Here is a 25,393-nt window from a genome sequence, read left to right as displayed (position 1 = left end):
TCCTTTCGGCATCCACCCTGTCAAGTCCCCTCAGGATCTTATATGTTTCAATAAGATCACCTCTCATTCTTCTAAACTCTACTGGACGCAGGCCCAGCCTGTCAAGCCTTTCCTCATAACATAACCACCCCAACCCCCAAAATCTCAGGTATCAGGCGAGTGAACCTCCTCTGAACTGCTTCTAACATACTTCCTTAGTATTCTTACTTAAATAAGGAGGCCAAAATTGTACACGGTATTCCAGATGTGGGGCAGAAATTGACACGCCTTGATGTCGGCCGAGTGTACCAATGTCAACGCGCAGTCACGCGATCGGTCAGCGGGCACACACTGGAGCCAGCAGCGTACCCGCCGACAATGAAAAGGCCTGTTAAGGCCATTAAATAATCAATTAACCCAAATTTTTCGCTGCCCGTCCAACCTAATGGTTGACGGGCAGGCGAACAGGTCAAGCGGCCTTTGCATTTTTTTGGAAACCTGATCCATGGGTGGGATGAGGTTTCCAAAAGCAAATAATAATATGAAACATTTAATTAATAACATGTCCCTGCTCATGTGATAATCACACGAGGGGACATGTTTTATTACATTTTATTTTCTTCATTTTTTTCATTTTAAAAAATGCTTCATCTCCCTGAGGTAGGCCTTAATTGGCCCGCCAGTGTGAAATCGTATTCCGGTGCCAACCGCGGGCGGCGGTCAGTTTCCCAGCCACCCCCGCTGAGCGCGCCACCAAGGGCAAAATTCTGCCTGTGATCTCACCAACATCCTGTACAACTGTAGCAAAACATCCCTATTTTTATATTCCATTCCCCTTGCAATAAACAACAACATTCTATTTGCCTTCCTAGTCACTTACTGCACCTGCATACGAACTTTTCCTGATTCATGTACCAGGACACCCAGGTCCCTCTGTACTTCAGAGTTCTGTAATCTCTCTCTTTCTAAATAAGATGCTTTTCTATTCTTCCTGCCAAAGTGGACGATTTCACATTTTCCCACATCATATTCCATCTGCCAAGTTTTATTTTAGCTGATACACACATACGAACTAGGAGCAGGAGTAGGCCATTTGGCCCCTCTGATATGAACTAGGAGTAGGCCTTTCAGCCCCGCTGATGCAACATGTGCCCCAAATTACAGCCTCTTTCTCTGCCCACTCTTGCAGTTTCTGGGCTGAACCTCTGTCAAATGATTTAATATGACACACAATCTAATTGGACCCACTACTGTTTTAACACAAAAATAGTTTGTCTAGTCAGCAGTTCTTAAGGATATGTGAAGAATTCATTATCAGTGTACAATTCTGTGAAATATATTATCAAAAGATTAATTGTTACTGTAAAACCCTTATTTAGCAACATTTTTGCCCCAAAATGGCAAGAGCCATTGTCCTGCCAGTTACAGCTGGATCATACCCAGCAGTGTCCTTTAGCACTGAAGCAAGTGGACCACTGGGAGGTCACCTGGTGGGTCCCAGTTCCTCCACAGATGCCCGGCAATGCATACAGGCCAGAACCCCAAGTCTTTTAGGTAGAGGGTGGGATCCTGGCTCCCACTGGGAAAGACAATTTCACACCCCTTCAACCCAACTTGTAAGAGGTCTGGTAATAAGACACTTTGGGAAGAAGAGGATTGGAAAATTGCATATGTCACTCCGCCATTTAAGAAAGGCATCAGAGGGAAACCTGGGAATTATAGGCCAGCTAGCCTAAAATCTACTGTCAGGAATTTACAAGAGTCTAATAAAAGGCTGAGTGGCTGAACACCTTATACATTTTCAGCTATCAGGGAGAGCCAGCAAGGAATTGTAAAACCTGATCAAATTTTTTGAAGTGATAATTTCAATAGTGGACAGGGAGATATCTATGGATGTTATTTATATGGACTTCCTGAAGGTATTTGACAAAGTTTCTCATCAGAGGCTGTTAATTGAAGTTGAAGATCATGAAACTGAAGGCACATTATTGACCTAATCAGGAACCTGGCTGAGTGGGAGGAGACAGAGAGTCAGGATAAAAGGACTGGAACTCTAATTGGTAGGAACAAAAACGGAAAATGCTGGAAAAAATCAGCAGGTCTGTCGTCATCTGTGGAGAGAGAAACAGAGTTGATGTTTCAAGTCCATATGACCCTTCTTCATCTGATCTGAAGAAGGGTCATATGGACTTGAAATGTCAACTCGGTTTCTCTCTCCACAGATGACGACAGACCTGCTGAGTTTTTCCAGCATTTTGTTTCAGGTTTCCAGCATTCATAGTATTTTACTTTTATCTAATTGGTAGGATGTGACTGGTGGTGACCCACAAGCATCTGTCTTTGTATCTCAGCTATTCTCTGCTTTTATTGACGACATTGATGGCGGAATAGTAAACCACATATGCAAATTTGCTGGTAGCAGAAAGACAGGAAAGCATCGTAGGCAAAATAGGTAGAAAGATAAAATTTCTAAGAGCTAGCAATAGATTAAGTGAATGGGCAAGACAGGGAAATGGATTTCAATGTCGACAAATGCGACATCGCCCAGTTTGGAGATAAAAAGAATAACCCAGGGTATTTTCTAAATGGTGAGAAGCTAGAAACAGTGGAGGTCCAAAGCCACTTAAGGGTCCAAGTACAGAGATCACTAAAATCTCATGAACAGGTACAGAAAAAAGACTAATGGAATGCTGGCCTCTTTATTTAGCAAATGAGAATACAAGGGGTTAGAAGTGATGCTTCAGCTGTACAAAGTCCTGATTAGACGACACCTGGGCCAGGATTTTCCCCTCGTCGGGTGGGTTCAATGGGAGCGGGCGAGAGCGGTCAGGGCCGGACCGCGATTTCAAGCTGGTGGGCCAATTAAGGAGCGCTGCACCGCTGAGCACTGCCTGTGGGGGGGCGGGGGGAGGAGGACAAGTGTGCAACTTTGCGCATGCGCGCGAGTGCGCGCTGGAAAAGCTCCCTGAGGCACAGCTGCCTCAGGGAGATGAAGAATTTAAGAATTAAAAATAAACAATTTTAAATTGTTAAAAAAAAGTCCCCTCATGTGACTCTGTCACAAGAGTAGGGACATGCTCTTAATTAAATGTTAAGGTTTATATTTTATTTTTTATTGCTGTGGGAAACCTCATCCCGCCCGTGGATGAGGTTTCCTAAAAAGTGAAAAGGCCGCTTGGCCTTTTTGCCTGCCTGCCAACCATAAGGTTGGGCAGGCAGCGAACCATAACGTTTCATTTTAATTAAATCTTTAATGGCCTGAATAGGCCCTTTAATTGTCGGCGGGCGCACTGCTTACTCCTGCGCGGGCCCTCCGACCGAAATACCGCATGAGTGCGCAGTGACGTCGGGACACTTGCCTGACATCATTGCGCGTCATTTGATGCTTGAGCGGGTCAGGTGCGCGCCCGCCCACTCAGCGAAAAATCCTGCCCCTGGAGTGCTGTGAGCAGTTGTGCTTACCATACCTTAGGAAGGGCAGGTTGATCTTGGAGGCAGTGCAGCATAGATTTACCAAGATATTACTTGGACTCCAAGGGTTAAATTACAAGGGCAGATTATGCAGGATCATATTCCCTTGAATTTAGAAGATTCAGGGATAATGTGATCTAATTTTTTTAAGTGTTAAGAGGAACGGCTTGGGTAGATAGGGAGAAATTATTTCCATTAGTTGGGGAAGTCCAGGACTAAGGGGCATAGGGTAAAAGTTGGTGTCAGACTTTTCAGGAGCAAAATTAGGAAACATTTCTACACACAAAGGCGGGTAGAAGTTTGGAACTCTCTTCCACACCACAAATAGCAATTCATGCTAGATCAATTGTTAATTTTAAATATGAAATTGATAGATTTTTGTTCATCAATGATATTAAGGTATATGGGACAAAGGCAGGCATGATGGAGTTAGGTCACAGGTCAGTCATGATCTCACTGAATGGCAGAGAAAGCTCGGAGGGCTAAATGGCTACTCCTGTTCACATGTAAATTATTTGTCTTTTGGGATTCCAGGCTGTTTCTCTGGCCTGCACTGATCACGCCCACTTGCGCCCTTCTTGGGAGTGGCACACCTCATCTTGCTGGGCATGAGGTTGGCCAACCTTATGCCAGATTTTACTGAGGTGGGGGGCATAACAGGAACTGTCAGATTGGGGAGAACTGTCTCTAAGGTTTGGGGAGTGGGGAGGGCATTCCTGAGGCAGGCTGGGGTTTTATCCTCAAAACTCTCAGGAAAGGTCAGGAAAGCTGGATTTTCTAGAGGCTGGCTATGGGTAATTTAGTACCTTTAAAAACAGGCATGATAGTGGAGATCCCAGGGATCTGGAGAGATAGTAAAGGAGAGCAATGGGATACCAAGACAGTGCGAAGAGCTGCAAAGGGGAACACAAGAAAAAATTTGCAGGGGATATATCATGAAGAGATTAATGTCTATAAAGTTATTGGAAATTATTTTTAAATTGGACTTGTAGTAGGGTCTATGTCTGTGTGTGTGTGTCTATGTGTGGCTTAGTTGGAGTAAAGCCAGTTAGTCTGGGTGCTTTGATGTATAGTAATTTGAGATGTTAATTAGATAAATGTAAGGATAGAAGGTAAAGAGTACATTTGCATTTGTTGAATAAACCGTTCAAAAGAATGGGGAAAAATCTTGCATCTAGCTGGGGGGCACCTAACAACGTTTTTATATTACTAATAAAATTGATGGAAAGAAAGAATTATTGTTAGGAGAGGCAACATTTAAAAAACCTGGTAATGCAATGTAAAATTTACAGTCAAAGGGAAAGCTGGGTATAAACCGAAAGGAGTTTGTGTGTGTGAGTCAGACGTATTTAACACCTAACCAGACCGTAAGTCTACAACTGTGTCTGCAAAAGAATCAAATTGCAAGGAACCTCATTTTGAACTTGTAAGATCAAACGTGCTTTGCCTGGTATCTGTTTAAAGTCTAGGCGCACAATTTTGCCCTTGGCGTGCGGGCTCAGCAGGGGGGTGGACGGGGGCGGTCGAGAAGCTGACCACCGCCCGTGATCAGGCCCGGAAGGCAATTTCACGCTTACGGTCCAATTAAGGCCCGCCTAGCGTGAAACACGAGCGGCAGTGCTGAGAGCTGCCTGTGCGGGGGGGGGGGGGGGCAGGGAAGAAATGTGCGCTGGGCGAGCGTGACCTTCGCACATGCACACGACTGCAAGCTACATAATCTCCCTGAGGCAGAGAGTTACCTCAGGGGGATGAACTGATTTCAGATAAAAAAAATTAAAGATTTTATAAATGTTATGAAACATATACCCTCATGTGACTCCGTCACATGAGCAGGGACATGTTTTTAATTCAAGTGTAAAATTTTAATGTGATTTCTACTTGCTTTAGGAAGCCTCATCCCGCCCATGGATGAGGTTTTCTAAAAAAATGTAAAGGTCGCTTTGCCTTTTCACCTGCCTGCCAACTGTTAGGTTGGACGGGCAGCGTAAATTTGAATTTAATTAAGTTTTTAATGGCCTTAATAGGCCTTTTACTTGCTGCTGGGTATGCTGCCGACTACAGCACGCACCCGCCAAACGAAATATTGCGGGACTGCGTGATGACGTTGGGACGCTTGCTTTGGTGAAGATTTACCTGGGAGTGATTATTTTGGGGATTTGTTTAAAAGTTATTATGCTAGTCATTTGTAGACATGCAGAAGTGTTTAATTAGTTGTTAAGTTAATAAATGTTTTATTTAGTTTTATATAAAAAGCCTCTTGAGGCTCAGTGGTCTTATTCCTGAATTCAGAGCTGCATCTCAAACATACCAATTGAAAATAAAGGTTACGACAGTTTTTCAAGTTTCCCTCTGGGATTTAAACAACTCAGCCTTTACCAACTGCTGTGTCATAAAAGGATATCAAGGACAACACTAATTTTTTTTTATGTGTATACAAAAGATAAAGAGGGTACTTTAGTGTAATGTGAGCCCCTAAAAGACAGATTCAGGTAGTGCTCTAATTGAAAATTGCACACTTGCTAAATTATAACTTTGTATTGGTCTTCACAGTAGAGAATGAGGATGGAGTGCCAGAGGTACAAGGACAATTGAAGAGGAACTTATTCAGCTTTAATTGTAGAAAATAATCAGATTGAAGATTGTCAGATCTGCAGGTTTCCACCCCAGGATATTAAAAATGAGGTGAGGAAACTGTTTTAGTGCTTTAGTCATGGTCTTTCAAAAAACTCTTGATTCAGGGATTGTCCCCTTGGATTGGAAAATGACCAAGGTCACACTGTTGTTTAAGAAGGATGGGAGAGGGAGAGAGACAACCAGGATATAGTTTCCAGATGAAACAAAAATTGGCCACATGGTTGAAAGCGAGAAGGATCGCGGTAGTCTGCAGCAATGGACTGGTCAGTTGGGCAAAAAAGTGGCAAATGGGATTCAACCCAGAGAAGGTGTGAGGTGATGCATTTTGGGAAGTCAAACAAGGCAAAGCGCTCAGCGCTGCCACTCGCATTTCACGCAGGGCAGGCCTTAATTGGCCCGCCAGTGTGAAATTGCCTTCCGGGCCTGATCACGGGCGGCGGTCAGCTTCCCAATCACCCCCGCCGAGCCCGCACACCAAGGGCAAAATTCTGCGCGTAGACTTTAAACAGACACCAGCAAAGCACAATTACGAATTCAAAATGAGGTTCTTTGCAATTTGATTCCTTTCCAGACAGTTGTAGGCTTACAGGCTGGTTAGGTGTTAAATGCCTCTGACTCACACACACACAAACTCCTCTCGGTTTATACCTAGCTTTCCCTTTGAAGGTAAATTTTCCATTGTATTACTAGGTTTTTAAATTTTACCTCTCCTAACAATAATTCTTTCATAATAAATGGGAGGATATTGAGAGGCTTAGAGCAAGTGAGGGACCTTGAAGTGAATATCCACAAATCCCTGAAGGTAGCAGAATAGGTCGATAAGGTGGTTAAGAAGGGAGATGGAATCCTTTTATTCGCCAGGACATAGAATATAAGAGCAGGGAGGTTATGCTGAAACGATGTAAAACATTAGTTAGGCCACAACTTGACTACTGTGTGCAGTTCTACTCACCTCATTACAGAAAGGATGTAATTGCACTAGAGAGAAGATTTACGAGGGTGTTGCCAGGAGTGAAAAATTGGATAGTCTGGGGTTTTTTCCTCCTTGGTACAGAGTGTTAAATGGTCTTCCCAGGGATCTGTATAGGGGCTTCAACTTTTCCCTATGTCTATCAAAGGTTTAGATAAAGGAGTATAGAGCATCATACAAGAGGTTGCTGATGGCACTAAGTTAGGTGGCACAATAAGTAATGGGCCATTGAAAGATTAAGCAACAGTGTCAAAAAGGAAAGGGTACATTCAGCTACCAGGTAAAGTAGGTCACAGAAGATGTGCCACAGTTCCCAGTGAATTAACACAACTGTAGCCTGTTTGTTTGACCGACAGGCTGAATGCGGGGTTTCAATAGCTGAATGTGGTTTTCCTTCTGTGTACACAATTGCAGAAAACCCAAGGAAAATTCTCCCTTGTACACTCATCAGGACTTACATTAGAGCAATCTGTTAGGCCATTCTGGGTGGCTCCCCTTGCAATAAATGATAACATTCTATTAGCTTTCCTAATTACTTTCTGTATCTGCATACTCGCCTTTTGCGATTCATGCACTAGGACACCCAGATCCCTCTGTGCCTCAGAGCTCAGCAATGTCTCACCAGCCAGAAACTAAGCTCCGACACAAAATGTGAGCATTGCTGGCAAGACCAGTATTTATTGCCCTTGAGAAGGTGGTGGTGAGCTGCCTTCTTGAGCTGCTGTAGTCTAGAGCTTTCGGTAGCAGGTTTGATGCAACTGAGCATCTTCCTGGGCTATTTCAGAGGGCACATTATGTGGGTCAGGAGTCACACACAGGCCAGACTGGGTAAGGCCAGAAGATTTCAAATCAATTGAACTTCTAACTCCTGTCCTTCCACCATTACCCAGCATACAGTCAGCGCAAGTGGGCACACCTGGCTGAAGGTGAGGGGTATGGCCCTAGTCCAGCTGGCCTTTCTGGCCTGTAAGATGAGGGGGAGGACCCTAGATATGCCCCCATTGCCAAAGGTCACATCACCGACGCTATGAGCTTCAATAGGTTTGTACATGAGCTTGAACATCCCAGCACCTACACACAATTGTGCTCCCCATTTATTTTTGGCCAATATATATCTGTCAGTGCCTACACAAGTATACGCCTGTAATCCTTACACAGGAGCAATATGCTCATAAAAGCAATTCGCCAAGGCTCCTTCACAGCACATCCCAAATCCCACCATGGCAGATGGAGAAATGTGAATCCAATAAAAATCCACATGACCCAGGCCTCCCTGTCGCTTGCCATTTCAACACTCCACCCTGCCCTCATGCCCACATGTCTGTCCTTGGTCTGCTGCAATGTTCCAGTGAAGCTCAACGCAAACTGGAGAGAACAGCACCTCATCTTCCGACTAGGCACTTTACAGCCTTCCGGACTGACTTTAGATCATGAACTCCTTCCTCCTTCCCCACCCCCTTTCCGATACCCCCTTTTTCCAATAATTTATATAGATTTTTCTTTTCCCACCTATTTCCATTACTTTTAAATGTATTTCCACCCATTGTTTTATCTCTACCTTTTAGCCTATTTCGATCCCCCCCCCCACCCCACCCCCACTAGGGCTATCTGTCCCTTGCTCGTCCTGCTTTCTACCCTTAATGTCCCCATTAGCACATTCCTTAGCTAATATCACCACCATCAACACCTCTTTGTTCTTTTGTCTGTGACATCTTTTGGTTATCTCCACCTATCACTGGCCCTCTATCCAGCCCTACCTGTCGTCACCCCCCCCCCCCCCCCCCCACCCCTTAAACCAGCTTATATTTCACTTCTTTTCTATTTTTCCTTGGTTCTGATGAAGAGTCATTCGGACTCGAAACGTTAACTGTGTTCCTCTCCGCAGATGCTGTCAGACTTGCTGAGTTTTTCCAGGTATTTTTGTTTTTGTTCTAGATTTCCAACATCAGCTGTATTTTGCTTTTATCACAATTAAACCATTGCCGATTGTTGTAAAAACCCACCTGGTTCACTACCTTTCTTTAGGGATGGAAATCTGCTGTCCTTACCTGGTCTGGCCTACATGTGACTCCAGACCCACAGCAGTGTGGTTGACTCTTAATTGTCCTCTGAACAAGGGCAATTAAAGACAGCATTAAATACTGGCCTAGCCAGTGAGACCCACATCCCATGAATGAATTTTTAAAAATTCCTGCGTACCCCCGATAACCTTTCACCCCCATGTTAATCAAGATTCTATCTAGCTCTGCCTTAAAAATATTCAAAGACTCTGCTTCCACCAACTTTTGTGGAAGGGAGTTCCAAAGACTCACGACCCTCTGTCTTAAATGGGCGACCCCTTATTTTTAAACAGTGACCCCTAGTTCTAGATTCTCCCACAAGAGAAAACATCATCTCCACACCTACCGTGTCAAGGCCCCCCAGGATTTAACATGTTTCGATTAAGTTGCCTGTCCAACCTTTCCTCATAAGACAGCCCGCCCATTCCAGGGATTAGTCTAATAAACCTTCTCTGAACTGCTTCTAATGCATTTACATCTTTCCTAAAATAAGGAGACCAATACTGTACGCAGTACTCCAGATATGGTCTCACCAATGCTCTGTATAACTGAAGCATAACCTCCCTACTTTTGTTCAATTCCTCTCGCAGTAAATGATAACATTCTATTAGCTTTCCTAATTACTTGCTGTACCTGCATACTAACCTTTTGTGACGCATGCACTAGGATACGCAGACCTGAGAGCTCTGCAATCTCCACCATTTAGATGACATGCTTCTTTATATTTTTCCTGCCAAAATGGACAATTTCACATTTTCCCACATTATACTCCATTTGCCAGATCTTTGCCCACTCAATTAACCTATCTATATTCCTTTGCAACCTCCTTATGTCCTCTTCACAAATTACTTTCCTACCTAGCTTTATGTCATTAGCAAATTTAGCAACGATACCTTTAGTCCCTTCATCCAATTGACTTATATGATTTGTAAAAAGTTGAGGTCCCAGCGCTGATCCCTGTGGCACAGCAATCGTTACATCTTGTCAACCAGAAAATGACCTATTTATGTTGACTCTGTTCTCCGTGTATATGGAAAACTTGCTCAAAACTGGTTGCAATAATTTGCCCAACCAATTGGTCAATTCATGTTGTACAGAACCGTGGTGGAGAACCCCCTGACAGCCTAGCTTCACTGGTCAATATACGCTCTGGGTTTCTTACAGTTCCACACGATATAAGATTTGTCTTATCGGCAACCTTGTAAATAGGGCCCGAGCCATTTGCTCACTATGCAAGGTTGATGCTGAAATAAGGTGCATCAAAGGCATCCTGCAGGATAATGGCCACCCTGATCAGATCATTTAGTGCAGTATACCGCGCAAACTCATGAAAGGACCTAAGGCCGTCACTTTCAGCCCTGAAAAGTGCCCAGTCTACCTCAGGTTACCATGGAAGGGCAAGGTATCTCAAAAATTTGAGCAACAGGTGAAGCTAGCTGTTTCACGCTGCTGCTATGCAGCAACAACACAAGTGGCATTCGCCACTAACAGGACGCTGCTGTCAAGCCAAAAGGACGTTCTGCTACCACATAAATGAGTAATGTGGTTTAGGAATTTCAGGGCCAGTGTGATGCTAGGTATATAGGCCGTATGTCCCAAAGACTGGTGGATTGCATCATACAGCATGTCCCAGCCACTGTTCGCAACGGGCAAGGTACAGACCGTACCCAACTAGCCCGTGCTTGCAAAACTCAAAGCATTAGATGTGATTCCGTGATTAGCCAACATTTGCTAAATAATCCTCAGTGTGCTAAGAACTGCACTGACAGCCAATTTAAGATTGTCAGTCGGGGTCTCAGTGTGGCACATTTGTGTGTACTGGAAGCTACATATATTAATACACAGGGCCCTGTTCTTTGCTCATCTGATTTTTACAGTCTATATGTAGATTAAAATCCTGCAAGATTTTCACCGTTACCTTTCTAACAAGTTCCCATTATTTCCTCCTTTACATCCAGCCCTACCACATGGTTACTGTTAGGGGGCCTGTACACCACTCCCACAAGTAACTTTTTGCCTTTATCATTTTTCATCTCTACCCAAACTGCTTCCACATCCTGGTTTCCAGAACGTAGGTAATCCTTCTCTATTGTGTTAATACTATCCTTGATTAACAGGGCAACCCCTCCATCTTTTCCTAGCTTCTTGTCCTTCCTGAATCTCATGTACCCTTCAATATTCAGGTCTCAATCTATGTCATCCTGCAGCCACGTCTCTGTATTGGCTATCAGATTGTACTTATTTATTTCTATTAGTCGCTGTCAGTTCATCTGTTTTGTTTTGAATGCTACGTGCATTCAGGTTCAGAGCCTTTAGTTTTCTCCTTTTATTATTTTTGTAACCTCTAGCCTTATCTGATTTCTTAGAATTGTACCCTCTGTCCCTCCCTGTCACAGATGAAAGTAAAATGCTGCAGAGGCTGAAAATCTGAAATAAAAACAGAAAATGCTGGAAAACCTCAGCAGGTCAGATAGCATCTGTGGAGGGAGAAACAAAGTTAACGTTTTGAGCCTGTACGCCCCTTCTTCAGACCCTTCCTTTCACAGTCTGCTTATCATTTCCCACATGAATACCTTTCTCACTTGCCTTGTCTTCACTCTTTGATTTAACACGTCTTCCCAAATTCAATCCCTTGCCCCCACAATTTAGTTTAAAACCCTTTCTAGTTCCCTAGTTATGTGCCCTGCTAGAACACCGGTCCCAGCATGGTTCAGGCCCCACTGATGATTTCTGGCAGTCATAGTTGCCTTGAAAGCCTTGAAAGTCCCAATCCTTTGCCATAACTCCAACAGGACACTTGCTGAACCCCCAAACTATTAGGTGAAGGTTTCTTTTTCTCAAAACTGGATGCGGCTGTGTTTTGAGACAAGGCGACTGTTTCCTGGTGTGAACACAGTAGCTGAACATTATTGGCAATTCTGCCACTGCACTTTTAAAATATCCAGGTTTTACATGTACCATGGGACATTGATACTGTGGGTGAACATACACCAGAGGTTCATGCAACAGTTCAAAGTGGCGGCTCACCACCGCCTTCCGAAGAGTAACAAATGCTGCCCTAGCCAAATCCCGTGAAAGAATTTTTTTAAAAGTTGCCGATTAATTTTGCTTAATTTAAACCACTTAAGTTACATATTTAGGATTTTACTATAATATGCTACTGTGATGTTTGATATCATCCTTATCTGTGTGGGCCACGTTTGTTTATTTGTGTTGCAACTTCACAAGATGTTTTCAATTTGATAATATGTTTGTGGTATAGGGCCCTTTGTTATTGACACAGTATAGAGAGAGAGAGAGAGAGCACCCACACTGTTTATATTAGGATGACCAATAGCTACAAGTGAATATGAGGAATAATATTAATAAATGACACTATAATATGTTGGAAGCCCCCAGACTGAAGCCAGTGAATCAAGCAAATTGGACACACCACCTGTTCTTGTTCTTCCAAATCATATTTTTCATGTCTTTTTTTGAGATGAATACACAATGTAACAAGTTCTACTTCTATGACAAAAATCTTTAGTTTCTTTTTGACAGGATCAAGGGCAAGATAGGTTGGAAGTGACTTTTCACAATAATAGCAGATAGATATTTGACATATTCATATGGCATACTTTTATCTGACATTTTGAACACAGGGTGCTACATCCTTGACTTTACATTTATCTTGTAAAGTGGTGTTGAAGTTCTCTCACCACTCATATATTCATATGTAAAATATCTGTAAACTTTCCTATTTTTTGCTTGGCAGGGCAGCATTATAGAAGGCTCAAGGAAGACCAGAAATTTTTTCAAATGAAGTGCCAAACATCAAAACATTTCTGGAGGGGGTAACCCTAGGAAATAAATCACATTTTTCTATATCCATCACCACTATAAACTGTATTTTGTGCACTTTAGGTTTTTTCTCCCCAAAATCGAGTGCAACCTCAACCTCTTATTTGACTCAAAGATGAGTTTCTGACACCATATTCCCTCCAACACCAAAACTGCCTACTTCCACCTCGGTGACATTCACTACCTCAGTTCATCTGCTATTGATAGCCTCCCTTTCTCGAACCACCCCAGGCCTCTACTTCTGGGTTCTTGTAAACCCTGACTTCCTTCTGCTCACCCTTGGTGATCAACCTATACCTCTCTGTCTCTCTCTCCTCCTTTAAGACACTGTTTAGAATCTACCTCTTTGACTAAGCTTTGGTGTCTTATCTTAATATCTCAGGTGGCTTGGTGTCAAACTCTATCTAATAGCGCTCCTGTGGAGGGGCTGGCAACATGTTTCTATGTTAAAAATGCTATAGGAATGCAAATTGTTGTTGCTGCTATTCAATGTCCATACCTGCAACTTAAGTTATGACCAGCTGTGTCTCAATGGCTTTTGTTATAAGTCCTTGGGCTGGATTTTTGCTGAGGTGGTGGGATTCAGGAGACAGGACACGGGAAGTGGGGCATGATTCCTCTCCCATCGGGAAGCAGTCAAATCTTCCGATTTTGGTGGAGGCGAGGTGTTAACTGATGAGGGGTCAGGAGTGGCGGCCATTAATGGCTGGGGGCAGGAGTGGCAGGGATGGAGGCCTGACATCAGGAGCATGTTCTGGCCCCACTTGGCAGCCACTGATGTGGTTACCATCTGTGTACAGTTTTAAAAAAAGAGAAAACACCTGGATCTTCAAATTGATCAGGATAGATGGAGAGCTGGGACCCAGGATAGAGTAGGAATATGTTAGTATCATTGGAGTTTTATTGCCGTGGATAAGGTTTACTTCGAAATTTCCACCTTTTTCACTGAAATAAAACTTTTTCCACTCTGCCAACCTTGCTCCCAACAGGCCAGAGCTGATCAGCTTTACACAACTCCACCCCCCCCCCCACCACCGAGAAAAGTTCCAGACCTTAGGAGGTGAGCTCTGAAGGAACTGCTTACTTAAACCGCTGCACCCAATTAACAAAGGGGGTCTACTTCACTTTCCCACCCTCCCTCACTCGCGTGAGGAACGGCAGGTTTGGGAACGGAGGCAGGATGTCGTGACGCACGACGTCAGCGCCATATTGCTTCGGGCGCCCACTTCTGTTCCAACCTGATTCGGCGCACGAAAATCTCGCCCCTTCCCTTCACGTGTCATTTACATTAAAGATGTGTCAGCTTTTCAGAATACCCCACTGCACAATTTAAAGTCATATTTGGATTAACTTTTTCTGCACCATTTACTATCTGCCGTACCTCTGTCAGATCCTCACTCAAAACCCTCCTTTCCATCCAGGAAAGCTCGAGGCTTACTTTAAAGAAATTAAGAACCAGGTGTAAATACAGTCATTCTAGATATGGAATGTATTATGGAGAAGCTCAAGCTTTGCAGGCTTTTGAAATACATGATATAAGCGCTACAATTTTCAAGAAAACAGAGAAGGATCTGGTTATTATTCTTAGGAGCTCCAGGAACTCACCAAGGCTCCTTAGACAGCACCTTCCAAGCCCACGACCACTACCATCTAGGTAGCAGATACATGGGAACACCGCTGCCTGGAAGTTCCCCTCCAAGCCACACACCATCCTGACTTGGAAATATATCATCGTTCCTTCGCTGTCGCTGGGTCAAAATCCTGGAACTCCCTCCCTAACTGCACTGTGGGTGTATCTACACCACATGGACTGCAGTCGTTCAAGAGGGCAGCTTATCAGCCCCTTCTCAAGGGCAATTAGGGATGGGCAATAAATGCCGGCCTAGCCAATGACACCCACATCCCATGAATGAATAAAAATAAATAAATAAATATCGTGCCCCAGAAAAGAGGGTGCAGAAAGGATTCATGAAAATGGTTCCAGGGATGAGGAACATCAGTTATGTGGTTAGATTGGAGAAGCTGGGATTGTTCTACCTGGAGGAGAGAAGATTAAGAGGAGATTTAACAGAAGTGTTCAAAATCATGAGGAGTCAGGATGGAGCAGAAAGGGAGAAACTGTTTCCATTGGCAGCAGGATAGAGAACCAGAGGGCACTGACTTGCAAGAGAAGCAATGACAACATGAGAGAAAATGTTTTTTTTTATACATATACACCGAGCGATTAAGATCTGGAATGCACCGCTTGAGAGTGTGGTGGTGACAGACTTAATCATGGCTTTCAAAAGAGAATTGGATCATTATCTGAAGAGAAAAATTTTAGCAGGGCTGTGGGTGGGGTGGTGGCATTAGGTGAGTCGATCTTGCAGAGACATGACTGGCTGAATGGCCTTTCTCTGCTGTAACTATTCTATGATTCTATAAGAACTGTTGAGTCATAATGGTAATAATTCGCTAAAATTATTAGACTTCTACAGGTATTGTCTAAGTAGGGCACACACACATTTAAAAGTTTCTCAATACTACTCAGTTACTCCAAACTGACAGCAACTTAAGTCCTTCAAGTAACATATCACAGGCACAGTCCTGTAAAACGTATGGTTGAAAAAGAGACAAGTCAAAGCTTTTCATTTTACACTCATCAGGACACTTCGCAAGAATGCCAATATAAGGGGAAAACAACAATTTATACTGTATGTGAAGACAGTGCTGATTGGTTGGCAAGTGGACTTTAAATTCTAGAGGCTTTGCCATGGAGGACAGGCCAGTGATGGTGACTGACAGTTAACTGCCAAGCATTGTTTGAAATTTAAACCAGGCAGCTTGACCCTGATTGGTCAAGGCATTGCCAGACAAAAAGCTTTGACATGTCTCTTTTTTCAGCAATACTCAAGTTCTGTATTACCAAATGACTCACTGTAAAATGTATTATCTATACCTTAGAGTCATGGATGCCTCCTCCATAATTTATTCTGCCCATGTTTTCCACTAAGATATCAAGTGTTGATCCAGCCTGTCCAGTGATGTTGATTGGGATGACTTTGTTTCTCTCCAGAATCCCTTGGAAAACCTAATGAGCAAGCACAGGGGCAAAGCAGAGACTCTTTGAACACCACATGACATGCATTTGAGAGCCACACAATCAAACTGATAATATGAACAAAGCTATAATATTGGGTGCTGAAATTTCACAATGCATGATAAGCAGCGATCAAGATTAATGTTCAAACCATGTTTTCGTTGTGTGGATTTTAGAATTAGTTTCAGTCTCAATGTTATTTAAGAAGCTCAATACTATGTATCACAACTATCACAGCCTTTAGCAATGATTCTAGAAGCTCTGCATCGCTAAATATCTGCCCAAGTTCAGGAGTTTAACACTAGAAAAGATGAATTTGTGCTGGACGTAAGATATTTTGACGGTAGATTATTTCTGTTTGAGAGAGTTTAGGGTCTTCTGACGTCAATAGCCTTCGACACTTTTTTTGTTGAAGTGATTGCCAAGGTGCATTATCCACAGCCACTTTCACCAGAATGGTTAGGGTGAGGTTTATGTAGCTGCGGTCATTATAGCGAACAGAAATCTTAGTTTTGAGGAAGGTTAATGAAGTTAAGACCGTTTCTTTTCGGAGAAGAACAATGGCTGGCCAATATGAACTTATCAAGAACAAGAGAAAATTGATCTGGGTTAATTTTTTCCACAGTGTAAATGTCTCAAACCACGAGAGAAAAAAGTTAGTTTTCAGGGGGTTGGGACTACAAACGGAAGTCAAGTGGTCATGTAGGAACTGATAATGTGACCACCAGCACCAGTTGCGCTGTTGCTCATATTACTGACTGCAGATTCCCAAGGTCAACTCCATGCCCCAGTGCTGTCTGTGCACAATGTCAGCTTGTGTACAAGACCCAGCACATCTAAAACATATTTAGATAGTGAGACTGCCCTTGATGCAACTGGAAGAAAGGCACAATGCCAAAGGCTGGGCACAAGAGGAAGGCCTGTTCCCTTCAGTTACATTCCTGTTGTTAGCAGCAACATATCAATGAAGAAATTATTGGGCAGAATGATTTCCCTCGCCCGACCCGGATGAGAGTAAAATAGTGCGCAAAGACGTCGGGCGAGCATCCCAACCTCATCGCACGCTCTTGTGATATTTCGCTCGTCGGGCATGCGCAAAAGGCGGCAGTGCCCCCGCTGACAATTAACAGGCCTACTAAGGCCCTCAATCAATTAATTAAATCAAATCTTTCACTGCCCATCCAACCACTCGGTTGGCCGGGTCAGTGAATAGGCCAAGCAGCCTTTGCATTTTTTGAGAAACATCGTCCACGGGTGGGATGAGATTTCGGCCAGTGATTAAAGAAACAAATAAAAACTTTTGAAGCCTGACAGAGTCACATGAGGGGACATCTTTTCCTTACTTTTGAATTCTTTATTTTTCATGTTATAAGTCTTCAGCTCCCTGAGGCAACTCTGTGCCTTCTGGGAGCTTTCACCGAGCGTACCCCGGCACATGCGCACACCTTCAGCGCTCGCGCTCCTCCCGTCCCTGCCCCAGCAGCGCTGAGGCTCTGAGCGCGCCTTGCACGCTGGCTGGCCATTAATTGGCCAGTTGGCGTGAAATCGTGGTCAGGGCCCTATCGGGGTCTGGGCCCGATCGCGGGCGGTTTCGCAGCTGCTCCCAGGCCTGCCCACCACGCCTTCCTGATGAGGTTTCTTTTCGTCTTTTTCATCTCAAGGTACTTATTCTGTCCATTTTAATACCTCAAACTAAAACAGGACCCCCTCATTCCTGAGTCTAATTGTTTCTGAAATGATTCCAGAGTTTTGATTTGCAACCCTCTGTCCACAGGTCTACGCCAAGTGTTGGTCACGAAGTTAAATTTACTGTTAACTGCTCCCACTGAACAATGTAAAGTCATATTTGGGTTAACTTTTTCTGCACCATTTACTATCTGCTATTCCTTTGTCGGATCCTCACTCAAAATCCCCCTTTCTAGCCAGAAAAGCCCAAGGCTTACTTTAAAGAAATTAAGAACCTCTGTTTATATAATGCTTTTCATGACTTCAGAACATCCCAAAGCACTTTACAATCACCGAGGTGCTTTTGAAGTGCAATCGCTGTCGTAATGTAGGAAACACAGCAGCCAATTTACCCACAGCAAGTTCCCATGAAGAACAATGAGACTTATGTCCAGGTACTAGCGACGCTGGGTGAGTGATACATGTTGGACCCTACTCATCCACGAGGCGTGTCTCATGGACAAGGTGAGCAAGGACATGAGGGGAGTTCGGAGAGAAACAGGAGGAAGATGCAAATTCAGGGCATGGGCAACCTTGGAGGAGGTGTGACTTGGTGGAGAAGGGGAAAAAAATGAGGCCGCAGAAGCAACCCAAGCAGACGCTTCAGTCTTAGTGACAACAATGTTTGTGCGCCCCTTGCACATCCTCCATTTCAAATCTGTCACCATTGCCCCCATTCCTCAAAAAAACCCCACCCCCGATGTTCCTGCCCTTGAAAACCAGCATCCTCCCACTAATCTCCTTCTCCTCTTCAAAGTCCTTGAACTTATTGTTGCCTCCCAAATCCATGCCCATCATTCCCAAAACTACATGTTTGAATCTTCCTAATCCCACAGCACCAATATAGTGCTACCAGCAACCCCCCAAATAAAACACAATTCACCAAGTTTTCATCCTAACCAGCATCAAACCCTTTTCACGCATCACTCTTACGTCACACTGGCTCCTGGCCCCTCAACACCTCCAATCTTACCATCATCTTCAAATTCCTTCATGGCTTTGCCCCTCCTCGTCACTGCAACCTACAGCCCCACAACCCTCTGAACATTCTCCATTCCCCAAACTGGTCTTCAGCTGTCTAGTCCCCAAGCTCTGGAGTTCCAACCCGCCCTGAACCTCTCCACCTCCCTCTCCCTCTTAAAGCTTTTCCTAGCTTTGTAAGTCACGTCTCATTCTTTGTCTTTGGGATTTTTGTTTTGTGGTCGGGACCCCGAAGTCAGGTATATTTTTGACCAGCTGGCCAATCCATGGCCAGAGTGTGTGCTCACCGCCTGATTGAGGACGGCGGGCAGGCTCTCGAGACTGAAGGGCCAACAGGAGGCCTCCCAGCCAAGAGAGACCGGCAGCCCTGCCATCAGCTGCCGATGTAGACAGGAGAAATGGAGGTGGCCTCTGAACAGCTTTTAACAAAAGTAAAATTTATAGTGGCCGTAGCTACCTGGACCTTCACAGGGGAGCCTGTGACCTCAGCTGTGGTCACTTAACAGTCGGGGGCGGGGGAGGTAGTTAAAAATGTGACATTTCATAGAATTTTTACAGCGCAGGAGGAGGCCATTTGGCCCATCAAGTCTTCACTGGTTCTCTGAACGACCAATTTACTGAGAGCCAATCCTTTGCTTTCTCCCCATGACCCTGCTTATTCTTCCTTTTCAAATAACAAACGAATTCCCTTTTGAATGTCTCGATTGAATCTGCCTCCACCACTCAGGTCGTGCAATCCAGACTTTAACCGCTCGCTGCGTGGAGAAAGTTTTTCCTCATGTCGCTTTTGCTTCTTTCGCCAGTTACTTTAAATCTGTGCCCTCTCCTTCTCGATCCTTTCACGAGTGGGAACAGTTTCTCCGTGTCTGCTCTGTCCGCACCCCTCACGATTTTGGGCACCTCTATCAAATCTCCTCTCAGCCTTCTCTTCTCAAAGGAAAATAGAATGGAGAAGTTGGGCCTATCTTCAGAACCAAAGCTTCTCATCCCTGGAACCATTCGCATGGATCTTACCTGCACACTCTCCAAGGCCTTCACATCTTTCCTAAAGGGCGGCGCTTGGAGAACTGATCTCTCGGTCTGCCACTGGGAAGCTGCCTCCATTCATTGGCCGAGCTTCAATCTTAGCTAGGGGCTCGAATTTTCCAGCCTGTGTCTGCACTGTATCCTTAAAAGGCCCTTAATTGACTAACCCACTTCTTATGGGTGGGGTTCTGGCACCTCCCCCAACCATCCACTTCCTAAAATGGCCTAGAGGCGGGAACACGACTGGCAAACCGGCATGCCGGCTAGTGCCGGGAAATTGTGCCTCTCCGTGACCATTTGAAAGTTCGGCCCTCAGTGCCAACACTTTCCAATTATGCTTCTGTGAAGCACCTTGGGATCTTTTTCCTTATTAAAGGTGCTGCATAGCCACAGGTTTTTGTTAATTTTCAGGTTTTTTTTTTACTGTGTTGAGTTACAGCACTTGGGCATAATTTTAGCTCTCTTCAGCATTCGTTGCTTTTTTTGTGTTTACTTCTCTTATCTCCACGTTTTAACCTCAGCGCGGCATCTCACACAAAAATAGAGAAAAACAAAGTTTAATTTGATCCATGCTGAGGAAGTGGTCAGTCACAATTTCAAAAGAAATACCCCAGGTATTAAAAAAAGATATTCAAATCAAAAAATTTAAATGAGGGAAAGGTAAAGGTACCTCAACAAGTGCAACTAACTTTAAAAAAGAACGCGAGAAGGTAGAACAAATGATGTTTAAAGTGAAGAGTTGGCAGCCGCACCAGTTGACTGCTTCTTGAAGCAATGACTTCCGTCAGCAACCAAAGCAACTTTTTTTTTGATAACTTTAGACATTTGGTTGTAAACATTCAAATAAATATGCCCAAAATTTGGTGCTGTTGACCAATGTTGCAGCTGTATTCTCAATTTAAAACATATTGTTATAAAACCCATTTTTATATCGAAAATTACTTATATCGAGTGGGATGAAACCACCAGATGAGTAATATGACTGAACAGCAGCATTTTAAGTGACTCAAACAGCAGTTTCTAAGTTGGTCGAATGTTTGCACAGCTGTACCCTGCAAATTCTAAAGCCATAAGAACAGAGCCAGGCAGTCTAGAAGTAGACCACAAGAAACAATCAACTCAGATGAATGTGAATGACATCTCCTGAACCATTCACATCTCCTGTGTATTCAACTGAGTGTGGAACAAGCCATTAGATGCAATCACTTTGGACAAGGGATCCAGGCTGAGAAAGGAACTCATCCAGCCATAATTTAATCAATTCTCAACAACAGATTTAGAATCAACTTGCTATGACCATGTTTGGGTAACTGGTCAGTCTGTGTGGGGAGATGATGTGATGAGCAAACTAATCCTCTTTGTGTTTAAGAAATTACTTTTCTTCAGGCCAATCAGGGAAGCAGAGAGAGATGGAGGAAGCTTGCTCCCTGCCTCTTTTTGACCAGCCACACTCCATGGGCAGCATTTAAAAAAAAAATCAACCCAGCAGCTCCTGACGTCCATCCTGATGTAGAATCAGCAAATACCATACAGCCCAGTTTGAAACTATCCAAGTCATCAATCTACAGGATCTGTATACACTGACATTTTTTTGGACTCTTAATCCATTTAACGTTCTGTGTGTGTGTGCACGGGCGTGCGCGTGAGCGCAAGAGAGAGAGATTGGGGAATTTTCATTATTTTATTTTACGTTGGGAGTTAAGTACAATAAATAATATTTCCTTTTCTTTTTTAAAGCTTACAAAAAAACTGGTCTGTGCATCTCCTTTACTGTCACAGTGCTTAAATAGTTAAACACAAAAAAAAAACACCTGTTGTGGTCAACCGAGGAGCGGAAAAGACGGGAGCAATTCTAACATCTTCCCACCTGTCTGTAACAATAAGGAAAAGTCCCCCAGTGTGCCAGACAACGGTGTCAGGATGTGCCTTTTCAACTTCTCATATGTGTAAGACAGCTTGAACCTCCCAAGGCATTTTACAGGGAATGTGAAAAAACAAAATGCAACACCTAGCTACATAAGGCGATCTTAATCAAAAGCTCGGTCAAAAGAGGTGGGTATTAAGGAGTGTCTCAAAAGATGAAAGCGAAGTAGAGAGGCAGAGGGCTTTAGGGAGGACACTGGGATCCAGGCAGCTGAAGGCACAGCCACAAGCGTTGGAGCAAAACTGCTCAAAAGGCCAGAATTAGACTTCTCCCACATTGTTTTAACAATTTACAATTAGTGTTTCTCACGTGTTGGTGCAGACTCGAAGGGCCTCTTCTGCACTGCGTGATTCTTTGATTCTGTGAATTTGCTGTAATTTTTCCATATCTGAACATCCATTATGTTCCATACACCATATCATTTTTTGACTTATTTATGTTTTTGGAAATGTAAGTATCTAAGTATGCTTTTTGCCACTATTTTTAATTGGATGAAATTTCTGCTTATCCAGTACTGGTTGTCGGTTAAGCAGTCCGATAATTTAGCACCAGTGGAGGAGTTGAGCGAGGGTGGTGCTGAGGTGGAGCTGGGTGATGTCAGCGTACATGTGAAAACCAACACTGTGCCTTCGGATGATGTCACTGAAAGGCAGCAAGTGGATAAGAAATGGGAGGGGGCATGGGCCAAAGAGAGATCCTTGATAGTGCAGTATGGTTTAAAGCTAAATCTTAACTGTTACATAGTAAACAGAGTCAGTTTCCATAGAACCACAGAAAAGTTACAGCACAGAAAGAGGCCATTCAGCCTGTGCCAGCCAAAAAAAAGAGGAAAAAAGAAACTAGCTGCTCATTTTTAATCCCACTCTCCAGCACCTGGTCTGTAGCCTTGTAGGTTACAGCCCTTCAGGTGCGTATCCAGGTACCTTTTAAATGAGTTGAGCGTTTCAGCCTCAACCATCACATTAAGCAGTGAGTTCCAGATGCCCACCACCCTCTGGGTGAAAACATTTTTTCTCATGTCAGCTCTAATCCTTCTACCAACCACCTTAAATCTATGCCCCAGTAACTGACCCCTCAGCCAGAGGAAACAGGTCTTTCCTGTCTACCCTATCTAGGCCCTTCATAATTTTGTACACTTCAACTAACTCACCCCTCAGACTCCTCTGTTCTAAGGAAAACAGCCCTTGCCTATCCAATCTTTCCTCATAGCTGCAAATTTCAAGCCCTTGCAACATTTTTGTAAACCTCCTCTGCAATCTCACCAGAGCAATTATGTCCTTTCTGTAATGTGGTGACCAGAACTGTACACAAAATTCCAGCTATGACCTAACCATCGTTTTATGATGGTTCCATCATTACATCCCTGCTTTTGTTTTCAACACCTCACCCAATAAAGGAAAGCATTCCATATGCATTCTTCACCACCTTATCCACCTGTCCTGCCACTTCAGGGACCTGTGGACATGCACTCCAAGGTCTCTCACTTGCTCAACTCCTCAATATCCTCCCATTTATTGACTATTCCCTTGCTCTGAAATCCCAACCCAAATGCATTACCTCATGCTTTTCCAGATTGAATTCTACTTGTCAATTTTCCGTCCACTCAACCAAACCATTGATATCTTTCTGGAAACAACAGCTATCCTCTTCACTATCAACTACACAGCCAATTTTTGTGTCATCTGTAAATTTCCCAATCATGCCTCTCGCATTTAAGCCCAAATCATTAACATATACAACAAACAGCAAAGGGCCCAACATTGAGCCCTGTGGAACGCCACTGGAAAGCACTTCCATTCGCAAAAACATTCATTGGCCATTGCTCTGTTTCCAGTCACTGAGCCAATTTTGGATCTAACTTGCCACCATCCCCTGTATCTCATGGGATCTCACTTATCTGACCAGCCTGCCCTATGGGACCTTGTCAAATGCCTTACTAAAATCCATATAGACAACATCCACTATGCTACCCTGATCAATCCTCCTTGTTACTGCCTCAAAAAATTCTATTAAGTTAGTAAGACATAACCTTCCCCTAACAAAACCATGCTGACTATCCCTGATCAACCCATGCCTTTCTAGGTGACAGTTTATCCTGTGTCTCAGAATTGATTTCAATAATTTGCCCATCGCCAAAATCTGCCAATCTAGTTTAAAGCCCCCACAACAGCACTAGCAAATTTCCCTGCAAGGATATTCGTCCCAGTCCTGTTCAGGTGTAGACTGTCCGGCTTGTACAGGTCCCACCTTCCCCAAAACCAGTCCCCAATGCCTCAGGAATCTGATGTCCTCCCTTCTACACCAGCTTTCTAGCCATGTGTTCAATCACTCGTGGGACTGGGAGTAATCCTGAGATTACTGCCTTACAGGTCCTGCTTTTCAATCTCCTTTCTAGCTCCTTGAAATCTACTTTCAGGACCTCATCCCCTTCCCTACTTAAGTCATTGGTACCAACATGGAGCACGACCACTAGCTGATCACCCTCCCCCAGAAGAATGTCTGCAACTGCTCCGTGACATTCTTGACCCCAGCACCAGGGAGGCAATATACCATCCTGGAGTTATGTCTACAGCCACAGAAACACCTGTCTGTTCCCCTAACTAGTGAATCCCCTATTATTACTGGCCTTCCTTTCTTCCTCCTCCCCTCCTGTATAGCAGAGCCACCTGTGGTGCCACAAACCTGGCTCTGACTGCATTCCTCCAAGGAACCAAAGCCCTCACCAGTATCCAAAATGGAAAACCAATTGGCAAGCAGGACTTCTCCACTACCTGCCTAGTTCTCTTTGTCAAGAAGATATAATAATTCTAATAATGTTATTGTAAAGTGTGTGTGCGTGCGTATGTTTGTGTGTGTGTGTGTGTGTGTGTGTGTGTGTGGGCGCATCATTTAATTGAATTAAAAACAAAAAGCTAAAAGCTACTGCGGATGCTGGAAATCCAAAACAAAAACAGAATTACCTGGAAAAACTCAGCAGGTCTGGCAGCATCGGTGGAGAAGAAATCAGTTAACATTTCGAGTCCTCATGACCCTTCGGGTCACTCATTTCAAGTGAAGCAGCATTTCACTTGCATTTCCTCTAACTTAGTCTACTGCATTCGTTGTTCCCAATGCGGTCTCCTCTACATTGGAGAGACCAAACGCAAACTGGGCAACCGCTTTGCAGAACACCTGCGGTCTGTCCGCAAGAAAGACCCAAATCTCCCTGTCGCTTGCCATTTTAACACTCCACCCTGCTCTCTTGCCCACATGTCTGTCCTTGGCTTGCTGCATTGTTCCAGTGAAGCCCAACGCAAACTGGAGGAACAGCACCTCATCTTCCGTCTAGGCACTTTACAGCCTTCCGGACTGAATATTGAATTCAACAACTTTAGATCTTAAACTCCCCCTCCCCCCTTCCCCACCCCGTTTCTTCCCCCTCCCTTTTTTTTTCAATAATTTATATAGATTCTTCTTTTCCCACCTATTTCCATTATTTTTAAATCTACAACTAATAGTTTGTTAGTTTTTCCACCCCACACTCCACTAGAGCTGTACCTTGAGTATCCTGCCATCCATTCTTAATTAGCACTTTTCTTAGATAATATCACCACCTTCAACACCTCTTTGATCCTTTTGTCTGTGACATCTTTTGATTATCTGCTCCTATCACTGCTTGCTTATCCCTACAACCGCCCCATCCTCAACTTCTCTCTCCCCCT

At 43.9% G+C, this 25,393-nt stretch overlaps 1 protein-coding gene across 1 annotated transcript in view; it reads right to left on the bottom strand.

The window, feature by feature from the left end:
• glb1 (galactosidase, beta 1) overlaps positions 1-25,393 on the bottom strand; it is a 126,118-nt gene that overhangs the window by 30,264 nt on the left and 70,461 nt on the right. Inside the window, exon 14 of the mRNA XM_078539510.1 lies at positions 15,896-16,027. Within this exon, the coding sequence (XP_078395636.1) occupies positions 15,896-16,027 (132 nt within the window). The remainder of the gene's footprint in view (positions 1-15,895; positions 16,028-25,393) is intronic.

The sequence above is a fragment of the Cetorhinus maximus genome, chromosome 3 (assembly GCF_964194155.1).
Source record: "Cetorhinus maximus chromosome 3, sCetMax3.hap1.1, whole genome shotgun sequence".
In the NCBI taxonomy this organism is placed as follows: Eukaryota; Metazoa; Chordata; class Chondrichthyes; order Lamniformes; family Cetorhinidae; genus Cetorhinus; species Cetorhinus maximus.
The sequence above is the reverse complement of the archived record's forward strand: the minus strand, read 5'-3'. Positions and strand labels throughout refer to the sequence as shown.